The 16803-nt window shown below is 38.2% G+C and overlaps 1 protein-coding gene across 1 annotated transcript in view; it reads right to left on the reverse strand.

Moving 5' to 3' along the window:
* Window positions 1–16803, reverse strand: part of LOC124620008 (neural-cadherin-like) — a 306270-nt gene that overhangs the window by 24980 nt on the left and 264487 nt on the right. Inside the window, exons 24-25 of the mRNA XM_047146673.1 lie at window positions 14141–14382; window positions 13793–13993 (exon numbers count right to left, since the gene is read on the reverse strand). Coding sequence (XP_047002629.1) covers window positions 13793–13993; window positions 14141–14382 — 443 coding nt within the window. The remainder of the gene's footprint in view (window positions 1–13792; window positions 13994–14140; window positions 14383–16803) is intronic.

Here is a 16803-nt window from a genome sequence, read left to right on the forward strand (position 1 = left end):
CTGTGCCACAGATGGTCCAGTTATTGTCACAGAGGGAGGTCACTGCCTGGCAGATTGCTGTCTGGGGCTCCTGCCTCTGTCACCACTCCTTGACTGCTGTTGCTGGTGCAACCAGCTGCCCCTGACGCTTCAGCCACTGGCTCTGTTGCTAGGTCCTGTCTGGCTGTTGTCTGACACCCCAGCTGATAGCTGATGCCTCCAGTGCAGTGCTGACCACTAACCTCAACAAGGACATCACTATGGAGATGCCATCCGCAGTCCTGCTCTAAGGCCTCTCACAAGAGGGGGGACGGTGCACCGACCCGTCCCCCATCACTTCTGCCCCTACTCGCCAGTGTGTGCCTGCCACATGCTGCAGCAGCCACCTTAATTGAGAGATGAAATAGGTGTCAACACTCTTATCGGTGTTTTCATGACTAGTGCCCCCCCCCCCCCCCCCCTGCACAGTACTATTTCTTTTTCAGTACCAGTGCTTTTTTGGTACCAGTGTTTTTTCTCTGTACCATGCATTTTTCAGTGCCTAGTGTTTTTTATGTATATATATATATAAATGGTTTTGGTTTTCCCACCCCTAGAAGGGAGGAATGATGTACCTCCACTCATGACATGCACAATTTCAGAGAACAAATGTCCATACAGTTCAGTGCCCCTCTTCTACAGGCCATCTGTGTTGTCCCCCTGGCACACTCTGGTGAGCTGCCAAAGAAATGGCATTATTTAAGTGATCACAAACAAGTGCTCAGCCTATACTTCATACCGTATTGCTGTTGTCTAGTCAGTGTGTTCAGTGCTATGCACAACCTGTTGCTCTATAAAGTACTCTGTTCCATAAATTGTGTTTGTTCTTGCCACAACATATTCAATGTTTTTGTGTGTTTGTTTCTGTCTGTTATTCCAGCCATGGGATTCATCATTGCTAAAAGTGTAAAAAAAATATTAAATTATCTGTATATTTACACAAAATCAGATGATGCACCGTTATCCTGTAAGTTGGTAAGCGTGCTTACAGTCCGCCCCTTGTAGCTGAGTGGTCAGCGCGACAGACTGTCAGGATTTGATTCCTGACTGGGTCGGAGATTTTCTCTGCTCAGGGACTGGGTGTTGTGTTGTCCTAATCATCATCATTTCATCCCCATTGATGCGCAAGTCGCCGAAGTGGCGTCAAATCGAAAGACTTGCACCCGACAAATGGTCTACCCGATGGGAGGCCCTAGTCACATGACATTATTATTATAGCGTGCTACAAACAGCATGCAGATTGGCCTGTAGGTGGCAGCATAGGGGAGGTGTACACATATCGTCGCAGTATCAGTATAAAGATGGCCACCCCACTTGTGACTTGCACCAGGGAAGAACAGTGTTCTGTTATTCGGTTTTTGCATAGTGAAGGTGCGAAACCTATTGAAATTCATTGACGAATGAAGGTTCAGTATGGTGATGCATGTTTGTCACAGCAGAAAGTCTATGAATGAAGAAGGAAGTTTGCAAATGGTGTGACTTCAGTGGAACATGCTCCTCGTCCAGGTTAGGTACAACGAGTTGTGACTCCACAGAACATTGCAGCAGTTGAAGCCATAGTGCAGGAAACCCACTGAGTGATACTGAATGACACTGCAGCATGTTTATCAGATTAGTCATGGCTCAGCACACCACATTGTGCATTATGTTCTCCAGTTTCACAAAGTGTCTGCAAGATGGGTGCCACGGCAGCTGACACCTGAAATGAGACAACGACGTGTTGACGCTTGTAAAGAACTTCTTCGGCACTTTGAACAAGAAGGTGACGGCTTCCTTGCAAGAATCATTACTGGGGACAAAACCTGGGTTCACTTCCACCAACCGGAAATGAAGAGAACGAGCAAGGAATGGTGCCACTCCTCATCACCAAAACCAAAGAAATTTCGAACACAACCATCAGGAGGGAAGGTTATGCTGACTATCTTTTGGGACAAAAAAGGCATCATTTTGGAGCATTACATGCCTAGAGGGACCACTGTCACTTGTGCATCATACACAGATCTCCTAAAAATTCATCTGCAGGCTGCAATCAAATCGAAGCGACGTGGATTGCTGTCAGCAGGTGTCCTTTTGCAAAATGACAATGCAAGGCCCCACACTGCCCGTACAACAGTTGCAATAATCACAGACCTGCATCCACCATACTCACCAGACCTTACTCCAAGTGATTACCATATGTTAGGACCACTCAAAGATGCAATGGGAGGAAAGAAGTTCCGTTCTGATGAAGAGGTACACTACACAGTGCATGAGTGGTTGTGCAGACTACCAAAAGAATTTTTTCTAAAGGAATTTATGCACTTTTTAAGCACTGGAGGACTTGCATTGAGCGTGGGGGAGAGTATGTTGAAAAGTGATACAGCTTTGTACCACTTCTACACAATAAATAATATTTAAAAAAATATTTAACGTTTTCATTTGACTCATCCTCATATGTGGCTTGTTGTTTTTGTTGTCTTCAGTTTGAAGACTGGTTTGATATAGCTCTCCACACTAGTCTATCCTGTGCAAGCCTCTTCATCTCTGAAAAAATACTGCAACCTACATCCAATTGCACCTTTTTACTGTGTTCATGCTTTGGCTCCGCTATACAATTTTTGCCCTTCAAATCTTCCTGTACCACACTGATGATTCTTTGATGCCTCAGAGAGTTTCCCGTCAACTGATCCCTTCTCTTTGTGAAGTTGTGCCACAAATTTCTTTTCTTCCCAATTCGATTCTGTACCTCTTCATTAGTTACATGATCTACCCACCTAATCTTCAGCCTTCTTCTACAGAACCACATTTCAAAAGCTTATATTTTCTCCTTGTTTGAACTGCTTATTATTCACGTTTGACTTCTATACAAGGCTGCACTCTAGAGAAATACTTTCAGAAAATTCTTCCTAACACGTTTATATTTGATGTTAACAAATACCTCTTTTTCAGAAATGATTTTCTTTATATAGCCCGTCTGCATTTTATATTCTCTCTGCTTTGGCCTTCAGTTATCTTGCTGCCCAAATAGTAAAACTCATCTACTACTTTTAATGTCTCATTTTCCAATCTAATGCCATCAGCACTACTTGATTTAATTTGGCTACATTATGTTATTCTTGTTTTACTTTTGTTGATATTCATCTAATAACTTCATTCCAAGGCACTATCTATTCCATTCAACTGCTTTTCCAAGTCTTTTGCTGTATCTGACAATTACAATGTCATCAGCACAATTCAAAGTTTATATTTCTTCTCCCTGAACTTTAATTCCTTCTCCAAATCCAAATTTTTCTTACTCAACGTACAGATTCAATGAACTGGGGATAGGCTATAACCCTGTTCCACTCCACTGTCAGCTACTACTTTCCTTTTGTGTCCTTCATATCTTATAACTGCAGTCTGATTGTACAAGCTGTATATAACCGTTTGCTCCTTGTATTTTATACCTGCTATCTTCATAATTTCAAAGAGGGTATGCCAGTCAACACTGGCAAAAGCTTTCTCTAAGCCCATAAATGCTATATGTAGGATTGCCTTTCATGAACCTATCTTCTAAGGGAAGCCATAGAATGAGTATTGCCTTGTGAGTTTCTACAGTTTTCAGGAACCCAAACTGGTTATCCCCCAAGGTCGGCTTCTACCAGTTTTTCCAATCCTCTGAAAATAATTCGTTAACAGTCACACCTATGGGCAACTACTTTCTTTAGGATTGGAATTGTTACACTCTTCTTGAAGTCTGAAGGTATTTTGTCTACCTCATGTATCTTGCATACCAGGTGGAATAGTTTGTCATGGCTGCCTGATCCTGATAGAATGTCATATACTCCATTGACTTTGTTTCAAATTTGATCTTGCAGTGCTCTGTCAAATTCTTCTCACAGTACCATATCTTCCATCTTATCTTCATATAATTTCTCCTTTCTCTCTATAATATCGTCTTCAAGTCCATTTACTTTGTAGGACACCTAAATATATTTGTTCCATCATTCAGTTTTCCCTTGTTTGCTTGGTACTGGCTTGCCATCTGAGCTCTTGATATTCTTGAGGTTGCTTCTCTTTCCTCCAAAACTCTCTTTAGACTTCCTATAGGCATTGTCTATTTTCCCCCTTGTTATACATGCTTCTGCAGCCTTGCATTTGTGCTCTCTCCATATTTTGCACTTTCTACCAATTTCATTTTTTATTTATCTGTATTCCCTTCTACCTGCTTCATTTGTTTCAATTTTATATTTTTTCTTTTAAATTAAATTAAATATTTGCTGAGTTATCCAAGGATTTCTATTTGGGCTTGTCTTGTTACCTTTGTGATCTTCTGCTGCCTTCACTATTTCATATTGTAAAGCTACTCATTGTATTTATTTCCTGTGTTTCAGTGCAGTACATTGCTTAAAGGTCCCTCTGAAATGCTGAAATCCCTGGTTCCTCAATTTATCCAGGTCCATTGCCACAATTTCCTACCTTTCTGCAGTTTCTTCAGTTTTAGCTTTCAGTTCTAAAAATAAACTCCTTCCGATCAGGCCATGAAGGCTCAATAGTACTGACTGGCTGCTGTGTCATCCTCAGCTCATAGGCATCACTGGACGTGGATACAGAGGGGCATGTGATTAGCACACTGCCCACCCAGCCGTATGTCAGTTTCTGAGACTGGAGCCACTACTTCTCAATCAAGTAGCTCCTCAGTTTGCCTCACAAGGGCTGAGTGCAGCCTGCTTGCCAACAGCACTCAGCATACGGATGGTCACCCATCCAAGTGCTAGCCCAGCCCGACAGTGCTTAACTTTGGTGATCTGATGGGAAGCGGTGTTACCACTGCAGCAAGCCCATTGGCAGCTTTCAGTTCATACCCAATAAATTATTGCTAGAGCCCACATTGACCTCTGGAAATGTCTCACAGTTTAAAATATGGTTTTGAAATCTCTGTCTTACCATTATATAATCAATCCAAAATGTTCCAGTGTCCCCAGGTCTCTTCCACATATACAGTTTTCTTACATGGTTCTGAAACCTAGTGTTACCCATGACATCTGTGCAGAATTCTACCAGATGGAGTCCTCTTTCATTCCTTTCCCCTGGTCCATATTCACCTACTATTTTTCCTTCTCTTCCATTTCCTACTGTTCAATTCCAATCACACATCATAATTAAATTTTTCCTTCCCTAAACTATCTGAATAACTTATTTTATCTCATCATAGATTCATTGAACACCTTTGTTATATGCTGAGCCATTTGGCATATAAACTTGCATTGCTGTGGCTGGTGTTGGTTTCATGTCTATTTTGGCTACGATAATGCATTCTCTATGCTGTTCATAGAAGCTTAGATGTTTTCCTATTTTCTTATTCATTATTAGACCTACTCCTACATTACTCCTATTTGATTTTGTATTTATAACCCTTTACTCACTGGACCAGAAGTCCTGTTCTTCCTGCCATTGCTCTTTATTAATTCCCACTACATTCATTTCCTTTTTTAAATTCTGTAACCTCCATACCTGATTAAGGGATCTAAATATCAATGCTCCAACCCATATAATGCCAGTTTTGTTTTTCCAAATGGTGATATCCCCTGAGTAGGCGCCATCCTGATATACAAATGGGGAACTATTTCATCTCTGGAATATTTTACCTGAGAAAATGCCATCATCATTTAACCACGCAGAAAAATTACATGCTCTTGGTAAAAATAATGGATGTGGTTTCCCCTTGGCTTCAGCCATTCATAGCACCAGCAGATCAAGGCCATTTTAGCCAATAGTACAAGACTGGATCAGTCCATCATCCAAATTGTTGCCCCTGCAACTACTGAAAAGGCTGCTGACCCTCTTCAGGAACTACAAGTTTGTCTGGACTCTCCACAGATACCTCTCCATTGTGGTTGCACCTTCAGTACTGCTGTCTGTATCATTCAGCATTTGGAGGGAGGGAGGGAGGGGTTGGCAAGTGTGGGGGAGGTGGGTGGTTAAGTGGCCTTAATTTATTTAATCTGGAAGAGCATAATTGGAAATGCTGAAAAACATGAAGAGATGTATTAAGATTATCTATCCCAACTTTTCTCTGTTGCTGTGTCATGCCACATTGTTGTATCGTGAATATGTGTCAGGAGCGTTGCTAGGTTTTTATTGTCTTCTAATTTTCTACATATAAACTATGTGAAACATAAGAAAATTATCACCAAACCATTTCTTGGAGAAGCCCAATTTGCAAGAAATAGGCCATCATTTTATGTCATTATAAAAACAAGAAAATGTATTGTGTGCACACTACATGTTTGCTTTTTTGCACATAGGAAAAAAAATCACCTGTAGGGGTGTCATGAAAGACTGAAACATACTTTGGTGTGCCCCAAAGGAAGAAAGATTGATAAATGAGGAACTATCCCATCAAAGATTACTTAGGAAGCTCCAACAAACAGTATTAAGCAAAGAATCTAGGAATATACTATAGAACTCTACATACATGGTCCTGACGCATTAATGTGACCAAAGCCTATATTCGATATCAATGGGCAATAACCACTCACAGACAGCAGGTGGCAGCTGGGTATGTAAAACATGTTCAGAGGATGTGGAAAACAGTGTAGCCTTTGTTGTAATGCAGAAAGAGAGTGATATACCTGATGTCCAAAAGAGCATGATCATTGACTTTCAGGCCAATGGTGAAAGCATTTCCAAAATGACAAAGTTTGTAAACTGTTCATGTGCTGCTGTGGGTAAAGTATATTGTGCATGGCAAAATAGTACTGTCCATAACTAGTGTCCAGGAAACTACAGTACTCCACAGGCCATAGATGGCATGGGTGAATGATTGCTGCGGACACATGAATGGGGGGGGGGGGGGGGGGGGGGGAACCACTGCAACAATTATGGTCTGGGGAATGTTTTCGTGGCATTCTCTGGGTGATTTCATCATTCTGGAAGGCACAATGGATCAACACACATTACACTTGGGGACCATGTCCACCCCTATATGCTGTTCGTTTTTCCTTGGAACGATTGCATCTACCAGCAGGTCAATGCAGCATGTCACACAGCTCACAGTGCACATGTGTATTTCGAAGAGCACAAGGATGAGTGTATTATACTCCCCAGGCCACCAAACTCCCTGGAGTTAAACCTGATCAAGAATGCCTTGATTGGACTACTTGCGGCATGGATCCTCAACCAAAGAAGTGCAGCTCCATGTGCCTATTGGCATCTTCCAGAACCTCACTGACTCTCTTGCTGCACATCTCGCAGTGGTCCACACTGCAAAAGGTGGTTATCCAGTCTGTGACAAGTGGCCGCATTAAGTGTGTTACTTTCATAGGGACTGCAAAGAAAAGACTAGATTAATACAGAGGCATTTGGCAGTCATTATTCCTTTGCTCCATACATGAAGGGAATTTGAAGCAACCCTAATATGTGGTACAATGGGAATGACACACTGCCATGGTTTACAGAGTATAGAAATAGGTGCTTTCTGGACTGTTGGGCAGATGTGATAAACTGCTACTGTTCATATAGGGGAAACAGTAATATTCAGCACTGTTCTATGCTTGTCAAACAAAAAATTAATGGCTTGTTGTCACAGTAGTGTATTATGAAATAATTCCAGATACAGTCTTCTTCTTAATGTACTAACATAAATTTTAAAGATATATATTTCCGTACTTGACACAATAGAAGAGAGAGAAGATGTTACACTGCTGTTCCCTTCATCTGTGAAACAGTGCAGCTCATCAAATTGTTGGAATCCAACATCATCTGTTGACAGCATTTTGCATTCTTGCACTTGAGTGCTGACATCTTTGCATGTTTGTGAAGGCAGTGCTGAAACAAAGAGAAACAGGACGCTGAGGGAAGAGTTTGCTGCAGTAGTCACGTAGGAATACTCTTGAAGACATATGAAAGTGCACTAGAGGAGCATCTAGAGAACTTTAATGATTAGCCAGAAATATCACATGAGAAGTTACAAAAGCATCATACAGAGTGCTTATTAAATTTCACCAGATGTTAATTACTGTTGAACATGATGACTGCCTGGTCGTTTTGTTGTATATGTTACTGTTCTGTGCATTTGAAAAATAAAACAATGAAAGGGAGAGGGTGAGGGGGAGGGGAGGAAGAGGAAGAGGAGGAGGAAGAGGACAAGAAGAAGAAGAAAGAGCACATGGTTCTTCAGTAGAAGATTGTGATACCTACTCTGTTCCCTTTATTGTGTGTTAATTAGACTTTACCATGTCACTGTATTAGGATACGTAGAAATATGTCTAGAATGTTGACATATTGATATCCCAGGAGAATTTATCTCATTTCATTTGAAAATTGTGCTGATAGCATAACACTGAATAGCATATCTAATGGTTTTAAATGTGAAGTACAACAGAAACAGTGAGCCGTTTTAAACATTCCATCTAAGCATACAGAATTAGAATTAGAGCTACATGTCCTTAGTGTGCGTTTCCTGAAAGAACATTTCATGTCATTCATTGCGTATGTCACTTTTTATAAATGATGTTGTTCATGTGGGCACTACTGTTAGCAATGCGTTCACTGTTACATGTATGAATGTTCACTGCAGTCTTATCAAAAGTATGAAAAGTGTTGCTTCTTACAGCGTGCACTTCAGGTATGAATATTGTTTTTCAAGCTCTGAATTGCTGCAGGTCCTGTACCACACAGTTTAGATTTCAGAGCAGTTCTTACTGTTACAGTATTATTTGGAAGTGAACCATAGATGGCCCAATAAGTGGCCTGTTTCTTGTAGCAGATGTTGTTCTCTCCTGTCTGACCCATCTTGTAATTGCCTTTCAGAACTGTTATTCCAGTTGATGTTGAACTGTTTCCAAAACAAACACTGTATGCTCATAATGCCATTACCACACTTGAAAGAGGTTTTAATTGTAAAAATATGAGGGTTCATTCAAACAGACTCCTATATATTTTCTGTTGCAGAACAAGCAAATTGGTACAACCATGAAGGCAAACAGGCACTGATTCTAACTGCACTACACAGGTATCAGACCTCTAGGAAGCTGTGACATGGTATTATGTTCTATTCTTTCAAATGGTGTACATTAGCAATGCTGTTGTTGTGGTCTTCAGGTTTAAACAACTGCCTATGGTAGTCTATTCTGAACAACTCTCCATATCTGTATAGGATGCAACCTACATCCACTAGCACCAGCTTACTGCAGCAAAGTCTTGGTCTCTCACTGCAATTGTTACCACACACAGTTCCCTCTATTTCCAAATTAAATGGTGTAGCCAATGAACAAAAATGCGAAAAACCTGGTTGTGGTAACAGTCTGATCTGTAGCATTGACCTAATTTTAGGTCTAGCTTGGCTCTGAATAGGCAAAGCTAACAAATGGCTGTGGTAACAGACTGATCTGTGGTACAGGCTGTGTAGGTTAGATTGGAAGGTGACATGTTCCTTGTGAGATGTTACACAATAACTGAAACTGTTTAACACACCTTTCATGTGCTGGTGATGAAAGGTAGCTCAGATAGGAATTGAGTTTTAATTTCAGATGAGAATTGTGAACTTTGCTACAAGTGGTACAGCAAAATTTTTCATACCTATAGCAATTTGAAATATTTTGTGTGCACTTTTGGTACCTCATTGCAACCATATCTGTCGGATATGAGCATAATTTGTATTAGATTAAGTTTATGTCTTGGTAAATTGCTTGTTTTGCAGTTTTTGCTTTATAATTTTGTTCTGTAGAGAAATAAAATATCTTGACAGCAGTGTGTTAAATATATAAAAAATGAAAATTTTATGTATTTGGACCGTGGATTAAAATGTTCTCTTTTCTGGTGACAATTTATCATACAGTACAGGCTTTCGTGGCTGGTATTTATGTCCTTAGTGATGTTGATTTTATGGGCATTAATTCATAGTTGAATGCATGTTCTCACACATGGAATTAGTTTTTCAGTTGCCCAGTTAGTGCAACTGTTCGAAGATATATGTCTTGTAATTTTGTGAGTTCTCTTTCTTAGTTCTTGAAATGGGCAGATGAATTAACCTAGAGCTAATGTCTAATGTGAAATCCCAGAGAGTAACAATCACCTGGCAGATGACCAATGGTTTTATCATGACAAAAGAAAAGATGTGATCTGTGTTATTCATTTATGTAGATTACACTAAAACAGAATGTAAATGATAGATTTGTATGGCAGTGCCATGTCCATGGATAGAATTGACATGACAAATAATGTTAAGAAAGGTGAGATTCTTGATCTGATGGTATCAGATTACCAGTCACTAACATTTTGAGTATGACATACTTCCATGTTAAAAATGTAGTAACAATTTTTTCTCATTTGAGTTTCAAAATAAATCTGTAGTGGAATGGCAAGAATGTTGTAGGGAAGTTTGTGTCACTGTGTGTTTAAAGAGAAATAAGAACCACAGAAAGATGCACTTGTAAGATTCTTTTTCCCTTTTTTAAATTATTCATATTACACGAAAGAAGTCAAAAGGTGTACTACTAAAAATTACAAAAGAGAATATCTCACCAGGAATGGCTATAAAACCCAATTTATTTTGACAAATGTCCTTCTGATGAAGGAGTCCAGCACTTCTCTGTGAACTAAAAGTATAATCTTCATTTCAATGATCCATCTAAAGGAGCGCTTACTAACAGCACTGAGGGAACAGAGCCTGCTATTAAAAGATCTTTAGAGCTTAAGGCTGTGTCCAGACTTGTTCAACTCTTCTTTATATGAATATAGCGGGTTTCCTCTTAAGAGGCATCAGGTATATTTTCTCTGGTGCTTCAGAAGAATTTGTATAGTCTCACATGTGTATACGAACAAAGTTGTGGATAGCTTATTTTTATTTGTATTTTGTGTTGAGTGATGGGAGAGTGGTTCATGGTGGGTGGATTATGGTTTAGGGAGGTTGAAATGTATATCTTTGCAGATTATGTACAAAAATATGTCACAAAGTGGTGGAATTAGCACTACTCTCAGTAAATATGTGAACTAATATGGAAGAAAAGTGGCTGGAGTGACAGATGGATCTGTAGTGTTGCTTGAAGTCTAGGCTAAATTGGAATGTTACAGTTTGGTTGGGAATTGGCAAAGCTAATAAATGTAAATGGAAGAAAAATAGCTGTGCTGACAGATAGATCAGTAGTTTAGTCTGAAGTCTAGGTTAGATTGGAATGTGTGAGTTTGGTCATTCACCTGCAGCAATTAGTATTAAAACAATCATTTAAAAAAATTGGCGAATGTTTTCAGAATGTTCCAGTTTCCTTGGTGGTGGTTAGGCTGGAGCCTAAGGCACAGTTTAAATTTTATGTAATATTCCATTTTATATTTCAGCATTCTGCACATCTATGTTTCTTTATGTTGCCCCAGATTTTATTTATTCGTGATGATGATGTTTACCAAATGCTATTTTCTCATTGGTTCTATCATCTTGTCTAATCAGTCAGCAACACTGTTGTCAACTACTTTCCCATATTTTGTGTATTTCTTTTAAAATATAATTTTCTGCACATCATATGGAAATTTTTCTGATTTATATTAGTAGATGTACTTCTCACCTACATTTCAGTATCCTGCATATGATTTTAACATAAGACAACCTCTCTTGATTGGCTTAGGATTTATTCTTAAATTTTATATGACATTTTTTGTTTGTTTGTTTGTTTCACTAGTTCATATTATTTTTGTGCAATAGCAGGTTTTGTTTGGTAAGTATGTTTTTAATTTTTTGTTTGTTTTGAAGTATGATATATACATTTATTTCGGGTAGCAGCTTGTAATTTATTTCTTTATTTAAATTAATGTTAATGAAACTACATACAAATTTTTTGGTTGTTTTCTCTGGTTCAGTATTAATGATATTTATTATAAGTAAACATATAATTGTTAGGTATTGTGGAGTTTGTTCTAGTTGTATTGGTCAAATGATGTTTCCAGTACCATTTCTTGTAGTGTATTATGGTTTCTTGGTATCATGGACTTTGTTCTAATTATGTAAGTCAAGTGAAATTTTTGATATAGGTTTTGGCAGTGAGATCTGGTTTCTCGGGATTGTGGACTTCATTCCAACTATAAAGGTAAAGTGAACTATTTGATACCAGTTTTTAGAGCAAATTTTGGATTCTTAGCATTGAGGACCTTCTTCCAGCTATATAGGTCAGTTGAAGTTTTCAATACCAAAATTTGCAGTGAGGTTTTGTTTCTCATTTAATGACTCGTTTGATACCAGTTTTGCAGAATTACTCATTGCTTAGTATTGTATAGTTCATTTTACCTGAAAAGGTTAACTGAATGTAAATTTACCGAATTGTGTGACTTTCTCATTGGCTTTATATGTTTTTGATTTCTGATTATTTTTTGTTTGTTTGGGTCTATGTGTTAGGTTAGGAATGTCATTTGTTTTGTTTCTCTCTGCTCAAAAATTCTCTGATTGCTGTGGGTATCCTGTTAGTTTCATGTGCTTCTTCAAACTACTTGATCATTTTTTATTTTTTTGTTTTGTTACCTGTATTTAATCTGTGATATTATAGTTTCTGTATCAGATAGAGATAATATGGCTATGTTTGTCGTCGCGATGACATCACGGATCAAAGCTGATGGCTGGTATCAGGTGTTCCAGCAATTTCATTCTATTAGTACTGATTTCTTTCATGTGATGTAACACAAAACATACATCTTTAACACAGCCTATCTTTCATCTCCCCTTTACCATTTATTCTCTATCAAATTTGTATTTGTGTTTTTGCCATTATCTATTCCCCACCATATTTCCATGATTTCTGTAACATGCTTTAGTACACACTTCTCCACAAATATTCCACTTCACAACATAGTTATTTAAAAAATCTGATAAGTGGAATGCATCACAGCTCTACTTGTACATCCACATGTACATTTCTCAAAAAAATATAGTTTATTGTTGCTTTTTTGCTTGCGAACTGAATTTGCTATTGATCTCAATCATTTGCTGCTTCTTTAATCATATCAGTTTCTCCCATGAGAAATACTTATCGAATGTGTGGGCACCACTATTTGTACTGGCATGTATAAAAATTTGTCTCGTCTCTGATAAATGCATTGGTCATCTACTTTCAGTGAGGAAAGATGCCAGCTAATCTTTCCCTGAGAGGAGGGGGGGGGGGGGATGAGAGCAGGGGTGGAAGTAGGGGCTGCTACATAATTCATCCCCCAATTAAGTTAGATGGGACAGGCACACAAAACTGAGAATGCAACTTTGTCTGCAGTGGAATGTACACTGAAAAGGTCCTTTTCAAATGACTGAAAAGTTGTACCAGATCAATACTTGAACTGTAATCATTGCATGCTGTGGATAAGAAAGCAGCAGTAAAAAGCTACCAAAGTCTATGAATTGTAAATTTACAAATAGGGTGTGAAAATTCAATTTATTTGCATGATTCCCACTGTATGCAGAAACAGTGCTTGAAGAGCAATGTCACATGGCCAAATTTTCATCAAATTCTTTCATGCCATAGAGAACAGTGAGTGACATACAATTTGTAAATACTACATCTGCAAGGAAATTCTAAGGTCATACATCCAAAAATGTAAGGACAATATAATATAATTGATTAGATAAAAAAATAAAAAAATAAAAATTAAAAAAAAAAAGAATCACTCAACAAGCAGCGGCAGGAGAAGACACACATAAAAGAAGGTTATACTTATGCAAGCTTTGGAGCCAGTGGCTCCTCCTTCCAGCAGAAGGCTTGAAGGGGAAGGAAGAGGGGTGAAGAAGGAGGACTGTATAATGTAATGTTTCTTGCTAATCACATGTAAATATAATTATACTTACTTTTTATTTCTATTGTTTCAACTACAGCTGAGGTTTTAACTGGAATTTTTAGAGGTTTTATATCAAAAGCTGTCATGTCATCCTCACCACCCCCTTCATCATCATATATAATGATATTTTCACGAATATCCTCCTTAGTTGTGGATGATTTGCATTTCGTACTTTTTTTATATTTGCATACTATAAGGAGTGTTGCTAGAACTGAAAAAGAGTGGTGGTTATGTTTCATTACTACTGTATCAGTCCACACAAAATCAATACCCCATTTCAAGCCAAACATTCAATGCAGTTTTTATTTTGAAATAATAATTCATTTCTATGAAAATATATTATTGTGAATTAGCTTACCAAGAATAATAGTGATGGCTGCAACAACTGCTACCAGCGCAGCTAAACTAAGTTTCATAGATTCATTTTTGACCATTTGCTCACATTGATGACCCCAGAAACCTTTTGGGCACATGCACTGATAATGGATATATGGATACTGATTGACACATGTTCCACCATTCTGACATGGTTTTCCAAGGCATTCATTATTTTCAGTGCAGATTTTTTGGTCAGCATCAAACTGTCTATTAGGGCCACAACTGAAAATGAATGTTTGGAAACATTTATTCCCTATGCAATTTTAGTCCAGCTTGTGAAATAACAAATAAAATGTTTAATAGTTTCATATTGAAAATAGAATAAAATGCCAGTACACGAGAGTAATGCAGTGTAATATCTTACAAACAGTACAATTGTCACATACAATGTTTTAACTGTGATTCACTGACTACAGTGAATGAGAAAGGAGATACTCATCTGCTTCCCTGGGAAAGAAATCAAATACCTTCTTTGATTACCAGCCCATTCTTCATCAATGATAGTCTAAGATAAATAGGCTACATTCTCCTTGTTACACATTTCTCTAACTTGTACACTCTAAAAGGTTTATGGAAGACAATCTGTAAATTAATAGTTGTGTTTCTCAGCTGTCATGTAGCCTACAAGTTTACCTTGCAAGATTTCAACAGTTTCAAAAAACAAAGGAAAATACCCCAAGAAATGATGAGCATGGACTGGGAGAAAGGAATGAAAGAGGAAGTTGCATGGTAGAATTTTGCACAGAGCAAGATTTAATCATTGCTAACATCTGGTTTAAGAACCATGAAAGAAGGTTGTACATGTGAAAAAGATCTAGAGACACTGTAAGGTTTCAGATTGATTGTGTAATGGTAAGACAGAGATATAGGAACCAGATTTTAAATTGTAAGACATTTCCAGGGACAGAAGTGAACTCTGATCACAATTTATTGGTATGAACTGTAGATTAAAACTCGAGAAACTGCAAAGAGGTAGGGAATTAAGAATGGGACATAGATATGTTGAAAGAACCAGAGGTTGCTGAGAGTTTCAAAGGGAGAATTAGTCCATGATTTACAAGAATAGGAGAAAGGGATACAAGAAGATGAATGGGTAGCTTTGAGAGATGAAATAGTGAAGGCAGCAGAGGAGCAAACAGGGAAATAGAAAAGGCCAAGTATAAATCCTTGGACAACACTGGAGATACTGAATTTAGCTGATGAAAGGAGAAAACATAAAAATGCAGTAAATGAAGCTGGCAAAAAGGACTACAAATGACTAAAAAATAAGACTGACAGGAAGTGCAAAATGGTTCAGCAGATATGGCTAGAGGACAAATATAAGGATTTAGAAGCATATATCACTAGGGAAAAGATAGATCTTGCTTATTCAAAAAGTAAATAGGCCTTTGGAGAAAAGAGAAGCAGCTGTATGAACATCAAGAGCTCAGATTGAAAACCATTCCTTAGCAAAGAAGGAAAAGCTGAGATGGAAGGAGTATATAGAGGATCCATACAAGGGAGATGAAATTGTAGGCAATATTATTGAAACAGAAAGGGATATAGCTGAGACAGGAGACATGATGCTGTGAGAAGAATTTGACAGAGCAAGTCGAAACAAGGCCCCTGGGAGTAGATGACATACCATTAGAACTACTGATAACCTTGGGAGAACCCATCATGACAAAACTTTTCCATCTGGTGTGCAAGCTGTATGCAAAATAACCTCAGACTTCAAGAAGAATGTTGAGAAAGCAGGTGCTGATAGGTGTGAATATTACTGAACTATCAGTTTCATAAATCATGGTTGCAAAATTCTTTACAGAAGAAGAATGGAAAGAGTGGTAGAAGGCAACCTTGGGGAAGAGCAGTTTGAATTCCAGAGAACTGTATGAACACGTGAAGCAATAATGACCCTATGACTTCTCTTAGAACATAGGTTAAGGAAAGGTAAACCTGCATTTAGAGCATTTGTAGACTTACTGAAAGCTTTCGACAATGCTAACTGCAACATTCTTTTTGAAATTCTGGAGGTAGCATGGGTAAAACACAGGGAGTGAGGGGTTATTTACAACTTGTACAGTAACCAAATGGTAGTTATGACAGTCGAGTGGCATGAAAGAGAAGCAGTGGTTGAGGATGGAGTGAGACAGGGTTGTAGCTTGTCCCTGATGTTATTCAATCTGTACACTGACCAAACAGTAAAGGAAACAAAAGAAAAATTTGGAGTAGGAATTAAAGTTTAGGGAATAGAAATAAAAACTTTGAGATTTTCTGAGGATATTGCAATTCTGTGAGAGACAGCAAAGGACTTGGAAGAGCATTTGAACAAAATGGACAGTTTCTTGAAATGAGGATACAGGACGAACATCAACAAAAGCAAAACAAAGATAATGAAATGTAATAAAAAAAAATCAGGTGACGCAGTGGGAATTAGATTAGGAAATGGGACACTTAAAGTAGAAAAAGAGTTTTGCTATTTGGGCAGCAAAGTAACTAATGATGGCCAAAATAGAGAGGATACAAAATGTAGACTGGCAGTGGCAAGAAAACTGTTTCTGAAGAAGATAAATTTGTTAACATTAAAAATAGATTTAAGTGTCAGGAAGTTTTTTCTGAATGTATCTGTGTGGAGTGTAGCCGTGTATGGAAGTGAAACATAGA

Source organism: Schistocerca americana, chromosome 6, assembly GCF_021461395.2.
Source record: "Schistocerca americana isolate TAMUIC-IGC-003095 chromosome 6, iqSchAmer2.1, whole genome shotgun sequence".
Classification (NCBI taxonomy): Eukaryota; Metazoa; Arthropoda; class Insecta; order Orthoptera; family Acrididae; genus Schistocerca; species Schistocerca americana.